The sequence below is a fragment of the Protopterus annectens genome, chromosome 14.part0 (genome assembly GCF_019279795.1).
Source record: "Protopterus annectens isolate FY-2018-M chromosome 14.part0, PAN1.0, whole genome shotgun sequence".
NCBI classification, from domain to species: Eukaryota; Metazoa; Chordata; order Ceratodontiformes; family Protopteridae; genus Protopterus; species Protopterus annectens.
The window spans coordinates 883,885,222-883,903,862 of NC_056748.1; the positions used below are offsets into that span (position 1 = coordinate 883,885,222).

Sequence of the window (18,641 nt, forward strand, 5' to 3'; positions counted from 1 at the left end):
CAATCATCCAGGCTGCACCTGAACAGAGTCAGAGGGCAGCTTTCTTTCTCACCAGCATTTCCTATTTTAGCTGTGGCAGATGTTTAGTTCCTTTAAAAGAGACCAGTTAGCATAATAGTTAAACTCTTTGCCTCCCATGCACAAAGTACAAGGTATGATCCTGACCTCTGGCCAATGCCTGTATGGAGCTTTCATGTTGTCCTTCTGTCTCTTGTGGGGTTTCTCCCACCTCCCAAAAATATGCTGAGTGTTTCCATCTCAAATATAACCCAGGAATGGAGTCGTGGACAGTAACAGACTAGAGATGGTGCCCTATGGGGGAGGAGTTGTCTAGACCAACTGCTTTGGGCATCTACTGTGTTGCACAGTATCCATAATATAGGAGAACTATGATCTGAGGCCGCATGCAGTCCCAAGGCTAGCCACTGCATGGTGTAAGATATTCTCTAAGTGATTTAGTTTTGTTGACTAATGTTGCCAAATGGGTATGGGTATTTACCAGTGATAAGTGGTTGCGTACCTGACCTACTCTGACCTAAAAGATTTAAAACCAATCAACTTGCCAGACAAGAACTAAGAATTACTACACTCAGTATAGTTTCACTGACAGGATGCAGCTTAGAAGTGGATGACATTATGGCAAGGCATAGACTGGACATCCAATGTATCCAGGAGACAAGGTATAAGGGCAGTGCACCAAAGCCAATTGAACTGGGATCCAGTGTCTACCACTCAGGTGATGATAATTGTGGTGAGGGAGAGGCTTCAGAGGATATTGAGAGATGTCATCAGAATTAGTGACAGACTCATGGCAATCGGACATCAGTGTAAGGATAGGGCACAATTCATAATCTCAACCTATGCCCCACAGCAGGGTTGTGACAGTGAGGAAAAGAGTGGCTTCAGACTGTACCTACTAGATAAAACAGGACAACAGGAATTGGTGTTGATAATTGGTGACCTGAATATACATATCATAACAAACAGAACAGGATATTATAACTGCCTGAGTCCACATGGGTGGGGCAACAGGAATAAAGAAAGAAAGGCCATTCTAGGCATCCGTCTGGTAAATGGCTTGATGTGGTCACCACATGGTTCAGCAAAACAAACAGTCACAAGGCTATACAAGACTGGCCAACATGCCAAAGAAGCTGAAAAGTAAGGTGTATCCAACAGAAGTGTGACCCATACTACTTTAAGGGACATAAACCTGGGCAGTAAAGGCACAGCATTTAAAGAAGCTGGAGGTGATGAAGAAGTGCCTGAGATGGATTGCAGGATGCACACTGTTGGACAGACATTGAAAGGAGGGTATAAGAGCAGAAGTCAAAGTAGTCTAATTGCAGAAAATGTCAAAGAGAACAAATTATGGTAGCTTGAGCACGTGCAGAAAAGCAGAATACAAGCTGGTGAAGATGATGTGGGACAGACAGGAAGAAAGCAAGGAATAATGTAGACATTCAGCAAAGTGGTGGGTGGATTGTGTGACAGAAGACCTGCAGCAGTCAGGCATGAGTGTTGAAGAAGGTTGGCACTAAACAGAGATAGATGGAAAGGGAGCATTTGATTAAATCCTTAGATGACTTGTAGGTAAGGCAGAAGTCACATTACAATAGTATGACTTTTATACTGAGGTGAAAGGAGTTAAGGGAATATTTATGGGAAAAGAAAAGTGAAAGCAGGGCAGCTTGGTACTAAGACAAGAATGTTTGACATTTGGAAGGCAGGAGACAGTGAACTACAGGAACAGCAAGAGTCATGCCAAGCAGTGAATGATGTCAGGCCAAAGGAAGAGTGAATGTAAGCTGTACAGGTAATCAGGGAGGCAGAGATAGTGGGATCCTGGTGATGGGCTAATAATGACAAAAAGTGAGACCTTGGTAGACACAGTCAGAAATCATCCTTAGAGAATAATTGACTTGTTACAAGAGACCAAAACATGGCACAGATTCACATTAACATGGTATTGGCAAATTAAATGAATGTAGCTCTGCATCTGGCTGATAACTGTGGTCAATAGAAAGGAAGTAATATACGTTATTCACCCAGAACTCAGTAAGCTATTTACAAGTGGCTGCTATAAAAACTGAAAGGGCATTACCATGGGCAGTAGAGTTCTAGAAGACACAGTACAGCACTAGCTAATCAGCGTATTTTGTGCTATCACAATATAACTATGCAGGAAAAAGAAGCTTTACTTTCATTGCAAAAAAACCAAGAAATAGTAGTCAAGCCTTCTGACAAAGGTGGTGCCATTGTGATATTGGATGCTGAATGGAACTATAATTCTATGATGCGTATGTTACTAGATGAAAGGACATATCAGAAAATAAGTAAATCGCAATTAGACAAGATCTTGTCCAGAGTAAAAACAGACCTATATGATTTACTAATGCAAGGACATATAAATCAGGAATTATATGAATTTTTAGATAAACCACATCCCACAATACCCTCTATTAGTGGATTGCCTAAAATTCACAAAGATATTTTGAATCCTCCCCTACGACCGATTGTTTCTGGTCGAAGATGGATCACAGAGACCTTATCGTTATATGTAGAGAGATATTTGAAGACTTATCTAGCAGCAATACCAACAGTTGTTAGAGATGCCAGCATGCTGTTAAGCCAATTGAGCTTGTCCAAAAACAAGTTTAAAAAATACCCCAGTATTCTACTCGTAACTTTAGACATTTGTAATTCATTCACCTCTATTCCAAAAGAACATGGCATAGAGTCCATAAGGAATTTCCTTAGAAGAAATACAACAAATTTGGACATAGATCTTGTTTGTCCGTTACTTGAGATGTTATTAGATACCAATATTTTCTATTATGGAAAGAATTATTATTGGCAACGATGGGGAGTTATCATGGGAACACCGTGTGCTAACAGTTACTCTAACCTTGTGCTAGCAGAGTGGGAAAAGGAAAAAGTCCTTAAAGATACTAATCCATGGTTTGAGAAAGTAGTCAATTATGCACATTTTGTGGATGATATTTTCCTTGTTTGGAATGGACAGAAAGAAGAACTACAAGCTTTTGTAGCATACTTGAATGAAACTACTACTTTTTTTTAAGTTTACTGTTCAATTTTCAGATACCAGCATACATTTTTTAGATGTGACCATATTCTTTGATAAAGAAAAAGAGATTGGCAGTAGGATCTATAGAAAAGATTTATGGAAGAACCATTATTTACACAAAAGCAGTATGCATCCTAAACACATTTCAAGGAACATCATGGAAAATGAAGTTACTTGAATCTCAAGACTTTGCACATCTAACTTTGACTATGAAAGGGAAGCACTAAAGTTGCAAAATAACCTGAAGGAAAGAGGTTACACTAATGCAGATGTAATGCTGTACACTGATAAATCAGAAAATTTAAGGAAAAACAAAGGCGCTCCATATCTGCATAGGAATGATATCTCTAGAACTGACAAAGTAAATTTAAATCCAACACATGATACAGTGAATTTTATTTTAACATATACTAATGACAGCCAGCAAGTGTGCAATATTATCAAGAAGTATTGGCCAGTCCTAATATAAGATGATAAGATACTGGAAATTGTAGGTGAAACACCTAGATTCACATTTAAGAACAAAAAGAATTTGAAAAGTCTATTTTGTATGAAGGATGGCGCAATGGTTACCAAAAATAGAACAAGAAAAGCAACCTTTCATTGTAGGAGATGTATGGCATGTCATAACATTGATAAAAGCAATCTATTTAAACATCCTGTCAGTGGAATTGAGTACAGTTTTTCTTGTCAGGCTGATTGCCATACTGAACATGTGGTATATCTGGCCACTTGTTCTGGCTGTTCTGCCTACTATGTGGGCAAAACTGACCAGATGTTTAAAAATAGAGTATTGAGATATCTTTGTGACATCTGAAACAAAGATACTAAAACTGTCTTGCAAATCATATTATACAATTCCCTTCTCACCATTTTTATTTCAAAGTTATAGAGAATACATTTTTGGGTATGAAGCAAGGAGATATTACTAATGATACAGAACACAATGAGGTGAAATGGATTATTAATTTAAGAGCAGATAGACAGCCAGGCCTAAATGCAGTTGTTCCGCTATGACCCATTCTAAAGAATAGAAGGCCCACCATTGGACATTAAAGAGGTATGTTCACCTCTACACATTTTGATTGGTTGACAATTGATAGGTTACTAAAAAGGCATTGGACATCATTCATCATCTACTATTGGGCATTGTGTAGATTCATTCATGTTTTAAATATCCTATTGGCTGATAACCGATAGGTTGCAATGAAGGCATTGGCCTGCAAGTGACTCTATGACTGGATGAAACTGATTTTTAACTGAGCTTTCGCAGTTACATTATATGATCTGATGAAGGATAATTCCAAAAGCACTTATCGTACACAATCAAGGGGACTTTATTTTATTTTATTCATCTATTTGTCTTGTGTTTTATTAAAGGAACAATCGTCTGTGGTGGTGCTATTGGCATTTTTATTCATAGATTTTTTGCTTTCCAGTACACCTTTGGCAGCTGAGAGATACATCATTTACTTTATCAGTACAGCACTAGAGGACATAGTACAGCTCTAGAGGACACAGTAGAGCACTAGAGGAGACAGTACAGCCTAGAGGCTGCAATGCAAGATATTTATTAAGTAGCTGGAAAGGAGGACACAGATAGTAAGGGGTACTAGCAAGTGAGAGAGCATTCAGCAGTGGTGTGCTGCAGAAGTTATTTTCATGAGAGAAAAAAATTAAACTCTTTGCAGGCAAAGATTAAAACTGCAGTCACAGCACGGGATGGGGTACATTTAGTGAGGTTCAGGGGTAATAAAAGGTCTTGAAAAATAATGGGGCAACACAAAAAGGGAAGTACTTAATTTATGAAATAACCTAGAAGAGTATTGTTGGATGGGGGAGGGTGTCTGATGCAACTCAAAATAGCCAAAAGCGAAAAAACAAAAAACTGAAAAAATCACAAAACAGCAGCCAGAGTACAAGCAAAACTCTTATTTAATATCATTTGTAAAATTAACTTCATCAGACTAAAACAATGTTAAACCACAACTGGACTTTTTAAATAGCATTTAATAAGCCCGCCTTACACTAGAAAGGAAATGATGTCATAAAATTAAAAATTTTAAAAAATATAAAGCGCATATATATAAAACACAGATACATAAAATACATTAACTAAATTCCTTCATTAATAAATAATCTAAAGACATCCTAGTTGATTATTATTAATTAAAATATTTCTTGTTATAGAAAAATATGTATAAAAAATTATGTATAAGTAAATATGCTTATTAAATCACTACCCTAACACAGGTCAGCAATAATTAAAACCAGCTAACAAATTACCTCACCTAAGTAATGCTTTTAGCAGGAGTATACTGTTGATTGCACAGTAGTCATTCAAACCCGGCCATACATAAGAATGTAGTTTTAGTTGCCAGATTAATTCTGCTCTTTCTAAACGTAGCATCCATGGGCCACCCCTAAGTTGCTCATGGACTTGTTGGATACCACAAAATTCAAAACTATGTTCACCATACTCCTGTATGTGTTTCGCAAGTGCATTTGTTAAATTCATCTTTCTAATGGCACATAGGTGCTCATATACTTTTTATTTTAGGGTTCTAGTAGTCTTCCCTATATAATAAGTTGGACAGTGCTTACTCATTGCCACATATGCCAGCCCTTTCGAATTATAATTTAATTTATCATATATATTATATTTCCGACCATTGATTTGGACAAGTTTACCTTCAAACATATGCTTGCATAAATTACACATTCCACATTTTTCATGCCTTTTACTTGGTGTTTTTTTGTTATTTTACACATTTCAAGGAGAGTTTTTAAATTCTTGCCTCTCCTGGCAATCATTTTGACACCATCCTTAAATTTATTAATAGCAGGTGCTTCAACCTCGATTAAATTCCAATTCTTTAAAATTATTGTTTTTATCTCATAAAAATGGACATTAAATGTTGTAATGAAGGTTGCATTATAATCTATGCAATCATCTTCCTTTTGTTTATATATATATATATATATATATATATATATATATATATATATATATATATATATATATATATCTGGTTCACCTGCTGATTTAGGATTGGTGAAAAATGTCCATTATTCCTTTTATGGCTAACCTCAGTATACACTTCATGCAATAAACTAACAGGATAACCCCTACTTATAAACATCTCTGTGAGATGCCTGCACTCAAAAATAAAATCTGCTTCCAAGCTAACCATTTTAGCAGTGCGGACAAATTGTCCTTTTACTACTGATTTCTAATTCAATAAAGGATCGGAGCTTATAAAATGCAGGAATGTGTTGGAGTAAGTTGGCTTCCAGTGTATTTTTGCAATAAATCTTTGATTAATTCTATCCTTACTAAGGTTAACATCCACATAGTTTATTTCTTGCTTATCTATGGCATGTGTGAATTTTAAATATTGTGCCATGCTATTAATATATCCTAAAAATTGTTCCATAGATTGTTGGTCACCTTTCCATAGGATAAATATATCATCCAAATAATGGAGATACAACATAATGTTATCAGCATAATTGCTTCCCAGGACATATTTCTTTTCCCATCCTGCCATAACTAAATTGGCAAAAATGGTCCCACAAGGTGACTCCATCGCAACTCCTACCTTTTGAAGATAGTAGTTGTTATTAAATATTAAGGAGTTATTGGAAAGTATGATGTCAAACAGATCAACAAGCTATGCCACAATCAGAAATCAATTTATACGTTGAACTGTTTGACACTGTACTTTCCAATAACTTCTTAACATTTAATAACAGCTACTATCAGAAGTCAGAAGAATATGTCCTTTTATCCATTAGTTCTTTTGTGGCGGTGTAGTTAGATTTGTGTGGGGATAGTGCTGCATGCTTCTCTGTGGCATATGTGGCAGTCATATGTGACTAACCGAATTTCACTTCAACTATGTGTCCCCAACCAAATGTATAGCAGGGAAATGTCTCTCCACCTAGCAGCCTGAACTCTGTGATGATGAAGCAGACTGTTTAATGATCTTAAATTTCCAAATGTGTACCCTGTACCAAATCTGACATCTGCTCCTTATCCCACAGTAAAATGCCAGCTCTAAGTTAGCTGTATTTTAGGCAGGCTCCAGTACCAACTGCCTAAGTTCTGCTTCCTATAGGGCAGCAAGGGTGATCCTGTTCATGGCTATAGCAACAGACAATTTATTCCAGGTTATGTTTGGCAAACTAAAATTACCCTAATCAACAAAAAATCTCCTTTGTATTATTCAGTTTATAATTTTCTTGACTTTCTACTTTACCTGAGTACGAAGTATTGCATATGACCCCTTTTCATATTTGTCCTTCAATTTTGCATCTCCAGTGTGACCTATGACCTATGATGTCCCTTTTCCTGCAGTTTTATCTGTCTGATGCCTCCTGTAACTGTGCCCTGTGGTGTTTCTGTCAGTCATGGTTGTCAGTGTACCACATTTCTGTCAATGTATTAATATATGGCATTGCTCTTTCATCAATACCACTAGTTCACCTAACATTTTTTGATTTGAAGTCAGGGCACTTATTGCCTAACACTTTCCAACTAACACTGCATGTTCTGCTTTGCATCTGAATGTATTACAATTGTGTTTTATTACATTACCTGCACATATTCACCTGTATTTATTCCAGGTACTGAGCTCTGGTTCACTAACTATACTTCTTTGTGAAAATGTAATCCAGAACTTTTCTTATTATGCTGGATTCTGTCTTCCCTTGGCCAGTTTCAATCCTTTGTTAATGAAATCCCTTAACGCTGTACTGTGCTTCTCCTCACAAACAGATGGAAGACAGTTATACAGGTACAGGCCATCATTTCTACAAATGGATTCCCAGTCAGCAATGAAAACAAAACCACAAGCTATGGACCAGTAGTTCAACCCACCAGAGGCCTCATACAGTTCTTCAGACTGCACTTTTTCTGCTATGCTCACTCATAGCTTGATCATTTGTTCCTGCATGGAAAACAATGGAAGCATTTGGTTTTACTGAGTCATTTTTGTTTAAATCATGCAGTCTGGAGATCTGATTAATAATTAATTTAGAATAGCAGGGTTACTGCAAGGGTTATTAATCTTTATCCCAATGTTGCAGTGATTTTAAAGATGTTTAAAATAAGTAGGAGCTACAGGAAGGAAAGACCAGATCATGGGAAATGTGGGACTGCAGAACCTTCCTCCAAAAATATTTTGGTGTGCTTATCTCTAAATTAATTTTCATTTTTTCAATATTTATGTTATTGGAGATGTATAAAATTTTTTTTTACATGTATTTCAACTGAGATATGCTGCACTTATGAGGTTCATTGAAACAAAAAGTATGTTAATATGCTGGCTCAGTCTGTTATATTGGAAAATATATAATGCTATAAGGCAGCTTTGTCAATATTTATTTTTAATTCATGGCTTTATTTTTTTTTTCAGGTTTGACCCAATATATTTTCTTACTGTTTTATTGGTATACATCAAGGAACAACATATCTGTAATACATATTTAAAATCTGAAAATGTTTGTGTGCATTGGATGTAACTTCTGTTTGGAGTAGAGAATTAAAAGAAGCACCATAAAATATCCTGCTTACAGAAAAAGAAAAAGATTGGCAAGGCATTCATGAAGCATTGTGAAATAATGTTTATATTGCAATATATGAAAAGAAAAACAGTAACATTTATCAAAATAAAGAGATTAATTTTAGATGCCAAGTTTTCAAAATTCATTTGTCACCACTGAATTCAAAGGAGTTCAGGAAGGACTTGGTGAAAAACTAATTTATTAAACAGAGCAATTATAAAGGATTTACATGTCACCGACATTCACTAACTTTTCTCAAGGGGCTTTTGGCGTAGTTTTACATGAGGAGTAATAAGGTAATACCAACATTTTATCATTATTTGTCATTAGATGAAGCATTGTTCCAGCCTACATGGAGTGTTCTAAAAAACTGGCACAAGTTACTTGATTCTGTTTGGCATGACTGCTAGTCATTTTGTGCTGAAAGTAAGCTTAGCAGCAGATTGTATTTGATAGATTCATTGTACTTTTTTTCTGTAAACTATAGGATGCATTTGATATTTACTCCTGATAGATGGACAGCTTATAACACTCCATTGTCTGTCTTAGATTTTGATGCACAAAATTGAATAACTTTCATTAAGATAACATAATGATTTATTATATTCACAATTATGCTCAAAATTAATTTTATATATATATATATATATATATATATATATATATATATATACCAGATATTGAATGCTACTTACCAGGACTCTAATAAGCTCTTTTTCACTCAGGTCTTCAACTTCCTTGTTACACTTTTCTTTGGTTTTCTATGAAGAAACAAAAAATAATATAAAACTTACTTTTGTGTTTTATCTGCTCAGCTCTGTTTTGTTCAGCTACCATATCAAATCAGTACAATCTGATACGTGCAAAATGGAGGTTTAACAGTGCCTCTGATAAGATTTTCCTATAAAATAACAACAGAACATAACTTATGAAATAATTTTCATTAATTATTTAAATTAATGCCTGTACCGAGCTGCATTAACAATGATTTCCTGTGGCAAACACCACTTGATGGGTCATAGCTCATCCAGTTATGACTGTCAAGTTATAAAATCATTAAGGGGGTAGGTTTGGAATAATGGTTAAGGTCTTCAGCTTATAAACACAAAGTATGAGGTTTGAGTCTGACCACAGATTATTGGCTAAGCTCAAAATGACCTTTAAGGGCAGTTAGCCGAGCATTCACCTATGAACCTGTTACTTACGTATTGCTAGAACAGTACTATAGCTACGTGAGACAAGTGTTTTTAGCATTTGCTTAGTTTTCTCCACACATGAGCCTTTCAAACATCATGTTTGCTAGTTGGGAGCATTTCTATTGATGGTAGACAGCAACTATGAAACCAGTTAAATGATGCATCTTGAAATGGTATCATACCAACTAAATTAACTGTATAAATAAAACATGAAAAGACACAAAATTACCAGTGCCACATAGCTGTGTTGCTTACATTAAATGAGCACAAAAGCTTGCACCTTACTATCAAGTATCCACAACTAAACTGAAAATGTCAACAAACAAAGAGGTCAGGGTTCGCTTGATTCATGTCTTAAGGTGGACTGATCAGATTGCAAGAATCAGTACAATGTCACACTATGTATAATAGGCTCATAGTTTCATAGGTAGGTACTAGGCTACTGGCTCTAGGGCCTATATAAGACCAGACAAAAAGGTACCCTGGCTTTCGCCACCCAAGAAAGTTATTTTCCTGTGCCCCTGTCGAGCAGAGGCACAGAAGTGATCCCCGGGGTGAATTTCCTATTTCCCATCCAATCATCAAGATTTTTCTTGGAGAATGCTAATGAAGAGCTTTGTTTGATATAGATAGGTAGATTGTTCCAGAGTATGGGAAGTCTCTGGGGCAGGAATCTATCCCTCCAGCATGTTCTGTTTATTGTGGTGACAAGGTATAGGTCCCTAGGACGTGTAGCTCAGAGGGATTGGAATTTCTTTAAGTGGAGCATTTCCAACAGCTCTGAGTTTGACATAGCTTTGTATGTTAGGCAGAGATCACCTCTGAGTAGGCGATATGCGACGAAGTAAAGCTGGAGTTTTTTGAGACGGTCTGCGTAGGGCATCTGTTTGAGGCTGGTAATCCTCTTTGTGAGGTATTTCTGCGGCCTTTCCAGTTGTTCTAGATGTCTTGTGAGGTACATACCAAAAGGGGCATTGTACTCTGAATTAGTTGCACAGATCATTCGATGCATGTGTTCTGACCTTAAACAAGACATTTAACTTACTTGTGTGCCTGGGTTTCTCTTTAAAAGAAACCCAAGTGTTTCAGTAACATTACCTAATTCCCTAAATAAAAAGGAAAATTTTATATTCCACTGTGTTGTATAACTTTTGACATTTGCTGCCAGGTAAAGAAATAAAGTCTACTGCAGTAGCAGGCTAGGAACTGTGATTATTGTTGTTAGGGAGGCAGTCAGCCTATGTTGCACTGGTCAGGTGATATCACAAATGCTGCACAGCACAATTTGGGCTGCTGTCTATGAAGAAGTAATGAAGTCATGTTAGTGGCTCTGGTGGCTGGTACAATGCAATGAATTATGGGAGGGAAGTTGCTTACCATGTATTGACCACATGATGTCAGTGACTTGACCTAATGGCATAAGCCATTGGAAAAGAAGGGGACCCAACCCTTGGGTATAGCACTAGCTGAAGTCAATGATAGTTTCTTATGGCACTTTGATTTGCAGTTCTGGTACAGATAATTTTCTTCTGTACTGTTTATGTTCCAGAGAAACAGAATTAGTCTTGGTCTTAGGGTATTCTCAAATATTTAACCCTAGGTTTGGAATTCCCTCATTAATACTGTATGAAGTGCCTCCCATTAAAGTCATTCAGTGTTAAGGTTTGTTTTTACTCCTTTCAGATGGGTTACATGTAAATTCTCTGGCGTGTGAAGATCATCATCTTATGACAGCGTCTAATGTTATAAATTAATTATGCACATAATAATCCACCTGCCCCTCAAGATAAACCCGAAAGTGGCATGCCTCCATCTATCACACAAGACCAAGTCCTAAAAGTGCTATCTAAATCCATCAATACTGCATTGATGGGTCTTGACCCTGGATGCATGTTAAATAGCATAAAGTATGATTTATCCACAACCCTAACAACAATATTCAATCTTAGCATCCATACGAGTTTTATACCAAGCAGTTGGAGAACAGGTATAGTAATTCCCCTTCATAAGGGAGGACCTACCACAGACCCAGGCAATTGCAGACCCACATACAACTCAACCGTCCTCATGTTTGTGGTCTGCTTCTCATAAAATTTTTGGTTTTCATGCAAATCATTGAAAATTGAAGTCATAAAATAATGGCAGACATTTGAGTTTCTGACTTTATGCCCATCATAAAGTTCATGCTAATGCAAAACCTGTTATTCTATCAACTTTCTAAGTTTATAAGTACAATATTTAAAATGTGTCCCAGTTTGTTGGCCTTTATTCCCCATTATTTATGGCTTTGTCCAGATTTCTTGCACTAAGAGGTGGAGAGGTATGCAGACCCATAAACCTGACCAACCTTATATGCAAAGCCATGGAAAGACTCTTAATGAAATTAATCAATCATGACACAGGGAGCCTCCAAACACTGTACCTGTTTCAGTTTGGATTTGTCAAAGGTAGGTCATGCTTACTCAACCTGGTAGATTTTTTTTTGAAAAGGTCACAAAAGCAATGGATGAAAGTGAAGCGGTACACACCACATACCTTGACCTGGCCAAGGTTTTTGACTCAGTTCCCCATTCAGCCATAGTAGAAAAGTGAAATAAACTAGGAATGAAACTCTTTGTCACCTGCTGGATTGCCAGTTGGCTCACAGGTAGGAAGTAGATAATTAAAATAAGGGAAGTTACCTGTGCAAAGAAACCAGTCACCAGTGGAATCTCCCAGGGTTCTGTGCTTGGCCTTGTCCTGTTTGGCATCTACTTTTCTGAAGTTAAAGCCAATACCAAAGGTGAGTGCAAGCTAGGAGTAGTCATTGATTCCACACATGACTTGACCATTCTGCAGGAAGGTTTGTCTCAAATAAATAACTGTTGACAAAGTCATGGACTGAAACTAAATGCCAAAAAATGCATTGGGAAGTCATCTACACCAGGGAACTACCACATTTCCAATATTCCCCTAACAGCTGACCTAGATGTTTGGGATTTGGGAACGTATGTGGACAGTGAACTAACATTTGACCAACATGTGTCTATTTTTGTAAGAAAGTCCTTCTATATTGCAGAGCTTATAAACAAAGGGATTTTGTCTAGATCTAGGGTTGTCATTGTCTCCCTTTACTCAGCCCTCATTAGGTCATTCATTGAATATGATGTCCCCTTTGGCATGTTTCTGTCCAGAAACATGTAACATCTGAAACTCACAGAGAGATACCTTACTAAAAGGATACAAAGCCTAAACAAGATGTCCTACATGGACCGACTCAAAGCCCTGTCACTGTACTCATTATTCAACAGACTGCTAAGAGGTGACCTGTGTCTCGCATACAAAGCACCTTCTGATCCATCACTGATAGATTTACTGCAAATCAGCAAGTCAAATAGTATTAGAAATACTTGATCTAGGGATCTAAACCTCTTTTGCAACATCAGTAAAATGGTTTGGATACCGCTGCTCCTGCAATGGACTCCCGAGTCACATGAAACAAAGTTTATCCCTGTCTGTATTTAAAGGTAACCTATATTTATGGATAGGAAACAGAAAAGTTACTCTAGGACTGCTCTCTGTACTGCTAATGGGCAAAGGCAGCTCCTAATGTGTTATCCCATGCATAGGTCCCCTCAAATTATCTATGGTATGATCCCAGTTATTCTCATTAGGAGTAATATATAATTAGTGACCATGGGATGGGTAAAGTGAGTCTATAATTAAATAAGACAGATTATTTTGAGCACAAAAATGGAAACTGGCTAGGTTTAAGATTGCCCTCAAGGGCAGCTAGCCTACTACTTACCTGTGAAACTATGAACCTATAATCTTAAGGAGTGTTTAAACTATATACAATAATGTTTGCTCAGCCTTTATCCAGATGGTTTATAAGAAGCTCCCAGATCCAACAGCTCTCTCTTTTTTTAAACACCTTTATTGAATTATCACTTGAGACATAGGCACATTTACATTTATATAAAAGTAATCAAATATATTGAGAATGAGTATGGTTCTCCTTCATTTTTCAAATTTCACTATTAACATTTATTTTAATTATTTTAGTAATAATATTATCTACAAATCTCTATCAGATTTCAGATTTTGTCTATTCAGTCTGTTTCACTTTCCATATATAGGATTGCAAACCTATTTTTAGTATGGTTTCTACTCAAAAGCTCATTTTCTTCACAAATGAAAATGTGTCGCATGGCAGAAACTTTGCTGTCTGGAATAGAACTGATGCTGTTCTTTCCATATAATGCAGTATAGAGATATATGCTTATTATCTGCATTGAGCTAGGCTTTGGAAAGTGCAGTCTGTACCAAAGGTGTGATTACCTAGGACCCTTTGTTGGCATACTTTAGTATGTAATATATATGGGTCTACTACCGCAGATAGAAATTGCACTATTTCAAAATCCAGTAGTAGATGCCCACTAACACGAAAGTGCATTTCACTGAAAGTGCACTTTCACGAACACCACTTGAGTGAACGGTTACGGACCTTAGGGTTAAGGTTTGGGTTAAGGATAGTGGATAGCTAATAGGGCTATCCACTATCCTTAACCCAAGCCCTAACCCTAAGGTCCATGACTACTACACCACAGTGGAGGAAACTGTATGTCCTCCGTGGTGCAGTAGTCATGGAACTACCTCTTCCACTGTGGTGCGGTAGTCACGGACCTTAGGGTTAGGGCTTGGGTTAAGGATAGTGGATACCTAGTTGGGTTATCCACTATCCTTAACTCAAGCCCTAACCCTAAGGTCTGTGACTACCGCACCACAGTGGTGGACATTGCCCGTTCCTTCTAATGGTGTTCGCAAAAGTGCACTTTCGGTGAAGTGCACTTTCGCATTAGTGGTCATCTACTACTGGAATTCGAAATAGTGTAATTTCGGTCTCTGGTAGTAGACCCTATATATCACTGTGAGTTGTAGAAGTAGCTGTTTACGTAGCTGGAGTGTGTACCCTGCTCTGCAAGACATCTTTGTGATGTAACTGCCATGGGTGTCTGTAGAGCCACAGGAAATCTGAACTTTATTTGAAAAACATCCAGCAGTCATCGTAAATATCAGTGCATGTTAATAACTTTCCAAAAAAAGCCAACAACTTGTTGGAATACACACGGCAAAACAACACTTTACTACAAAATAGTAAAAATATAAAACATATCAGCGCTTTCACAGAGTCCTCTCTGCTTCCTCAGACATACTACAGTAACTGCTGCTCTTGTTTAAATAATGATACATCTAGGTTATATCCAATCAGTTAACAGCATCTTGATTGAATAAATAAAAGTTAAAGGCATACACTATACAAACACTATATAAACAATCAATCATATAAATAGTGAACTAAAAATATATGTAAAGAAACTGTAAAAACATGCTCTATAAAATTAGATAGTGGTAAAACTGTAAAATATATGTACAAATATTAGAAGATGTGACCAAACATAATAATCAATGTTTCAAAGCCCTGTTCCTAAGAAAAGGTTTCCGTGAAACCTTACTATTTAGTCCAGGTGGTCTGTCAGCCTGAAGCCTAATTATCCATTCTTGTTCTGAGGCTTCGGTCTTGTTATTCATGTTCTCACCTCTTTTATTAACTTGTATGATATGTAACACTAGAAACCTGAAGGTGTGTGTGGCTCCCTCCTTTATAACATGCATTGCTAACGCACTTGTCTCTATTTTATTTTTAATGTCCCTTACATGTTCTAGGACTCTATCTTTGAATAGCCAATTAGTTTTGCCTACATAGTAGACTGGGCATTTAGTACAGAAACCAAAGTATACAACATTCTTACTATAACAGTCTGTATAAAAGCATGTATCAATGCTGAACTTTCTAGTCGGGTGTGCATACTGCCCCCTCCAAATATGAAGGGGCAGGCTGTACACCTTCTACATGGAAATGTACCTAGCCTATCAGACCTTGCATAGTGGTCTCCATCTAACTTCTTATAGCACAACTGTCTTTTTAATGACATGTTGTTTTTGAAGGTAAACGATGGTGTAGCCCCTATAACACCTTCTAGTTCATCCACATTTAACAATATGCCCCAATTATTTCTAATTATATCACAGACTATGCTGATATTACTTGCAAATGTTAATGGAAAATGTAATACATCATTCACTGGATTCCTGGTTACTGTGGTACTGGTGGCATAGTTACTTTGGTTATCCTGGTTGGTTCTCGTCCTATCATCATAGGGCTTGTAGCTCTCTCTTCTCTCATTCCAAGCCACTTTAATTTGTTTGTCTATATTTCTGGCTTTATATCCCCTTTAAATAAATTCATGTTTTAACAGGGTAAGTGCCTGGGACAAACTATCACCATCATTATATAGCCTCATGCATCTAACTATTTGTCCTTTGATCACATTGGTTTTAGTGTAGTTAGGATGCATACTACTACTATGTAGAATATTATTCTATCTAATGGGTTTCCTGTACATGGAGGTATGAACATAATTGAGTGTATCTCTTATAACTTTTACATCTAGAAACTCTATTTCTGTATTTGAGTATTTGTATGTGAAATTCAAAAAAGGGGTAATGGTATTAATGAAATTTAGAAATTGCTGCAAATTATCTTTGTTATCATGCCACAACAGAAAAAATATCGTCAACAAAACGTTTGTACCATATAATAGACTTAGCAAAAACGTTACCTGTCAAAATATTCTCAGTTTCCCATTGTACAAGTGCTAGGTTGGCATAGCTATTGGCACAAGCCGTGACCATAGCCACACCAACCTTCTGTATATAAAGCTTGTCGCCAAACGCAAAGATATTATTTTTCTAGGATGATCTCAAGTAAGGTACAAATAAGTCGAATTTTGGTATTTTCTATCCCTTTTCTATTAAGTAGTTCCCTTACATTATCTATGCCCCAAGAATGAGGAATAACTGTGAAAAGGGACTCTACATCAAGAGTAACAAGCCAGAATTGGTCATCTATACCCTCCAAATGTACACTAAGGTCTCTCAAAAAATTTTTAGTGTCCAATAAGACAGTAGTACATTCCTTAAGTATAGGATGCAGGTTTTTCTCAACATATATTGACATGCTTTAAAAGTGTTGAAATACGCCCAGCAGATAATGGTGGAGGAATTGTTATTTTAGATAGAGACAAATATATTGCAAGTATGTTAGTACATTTAAGTAACACTGATACTTATTGCGAGATTTCTGCAACTCATGTTAAAGCCATTACAGACAGACTGCAAGTTTTTTTGTTTGATATGTTAATAACAGGCATGATTTCTGAGCCACTTTTTGAATATTTCAATATAGAGTAACCAGTGACTCCAATTATGTATGGTCTACCAAAAGTCCATAAAAACATAGAAAGCCCACCCATGCGACCTATAGTATCTAGTCGGGGGTGGGTGACAGAATCATTGTCAATATATGTTGAGAAAAACCTGCATACTATACTTAAGGAATGTACCACTGTCTTATTGGACACTAAAGATTTTCTGAGAGACCTTTGTGTACATTTGGAGGGTATAGATGACCAGTGCTGGCTTGTTACTCTTTATGTAGAGTCCCTTTTCACAGTTATTCCCCATTCTTGGGGCATAGATAATGTAAGGGAACTACTTAATAGAAAAGGGATAGAAAATACCAAAATTCAACTTATTTGTACCTTACTTGAGATCATAAGTGGAAGCGGTACTATAAAGGCTGTCTTCCGAAATCAACACACCTCCAATAACTCCACCAAATGCTGCAAAGCTCAAAACACTGTCAATTCACCGATGTTGTATAAAATACTTTTATTGACAAATCCACTAGAAAAATTCAATAGAAAACTAGAATTGCTGAATGTTGTACAGAAACCAAAAAAGGGATTTAGCGCTTTCGTCTCCCACTGGAGACCTCATCAGAATCAATGCTTAAAGTGGTATAAAGTCCTTATATAATACCCATAGTTCCATTGATTGAATAATTGTTAATTCCAATTAATTGAGTAAGGTGAAATAAATTAAACATGTTTTCCTATTTAGTAGTATTCGTCTATGCTTTGAATAACAACAATACCATGCACATATGCAAGCATATACATTCTGCAATAAAAATGAAAACAGAAAGTAAAAATGCTATACACGTGTATAATCAGTGCAACTAAATAATAGTATAAATATAAAATATAAAATATTACACATGTCTTGACACTTAAACGTATTTCCACACCAGTGTAAGTCAAGTACAATAAAATAAATTGAATGAATAGTTTAAGAATTTAAAAATTGTGTATATTAAACAATTGTGTATATTAAACTGTGTATATTAAACTGAATAGGGCTGGTATGCTACTAAAACATCCTGAGAATCCTTATGTTCAAAGTAGTACTTCATCCTATCAATGTATAAATATATAAATGTATTGTATGTTTCAATCAATTGAAAATACTGTTCTTCCCACTTATATTCCCTTATAGTTTCATAGTTTCATAGTAGTGTACTAGGCTATCTGCCCGGGGGCATTTATAAGCCTAGCCAACAGTGATGTGGCTTTACGCCACCCCATACTATATAGTTGCGCCTCTCTAGTAGTGACACATGTGGAACCCTATTATTTAGTAAACTATACCTCTGTCTAGTAGTGACACTGAGGTCACTCCCGGGGTAAACTTGCGATCTCCCATCCATGCATCGAGATTTTTCTTGAACAGTGCCAATGAAGGGCTCTGTCTCACGTGAACTGGGATTTTGTTCCAGAGTATGGGTAACCTCTGTGTTATGAATCTATCCCTCCAGCATGTCCTGTTCATATTTGTGCAGAGGTTGA

The 18,641-nt window shown here is 36.6% G+C and overlaps 1 protein-coding gene across 1 annotated transcript in view; it reads right to left on the bottom strand.

The window, feature by feature from the left end:
- The window catches only part of PDE6C (phosphodiesterase 6C), a 537,951-nt gene that overhangs the window by 290,712 nt on the left and 228,598 nt on the right, over positions 1–18,641 (bottom strand). The window contains exon 11 of the mRNA XM_044055635.1: positions 9,352–9,417. Coding sequence (XP_043911570.1) covers positions 9,352–9,417 — 66 coding nt within the window. The remainder of the gene's footprint in view (positions 1–9,351; positions 9,418–18,641) is intronic.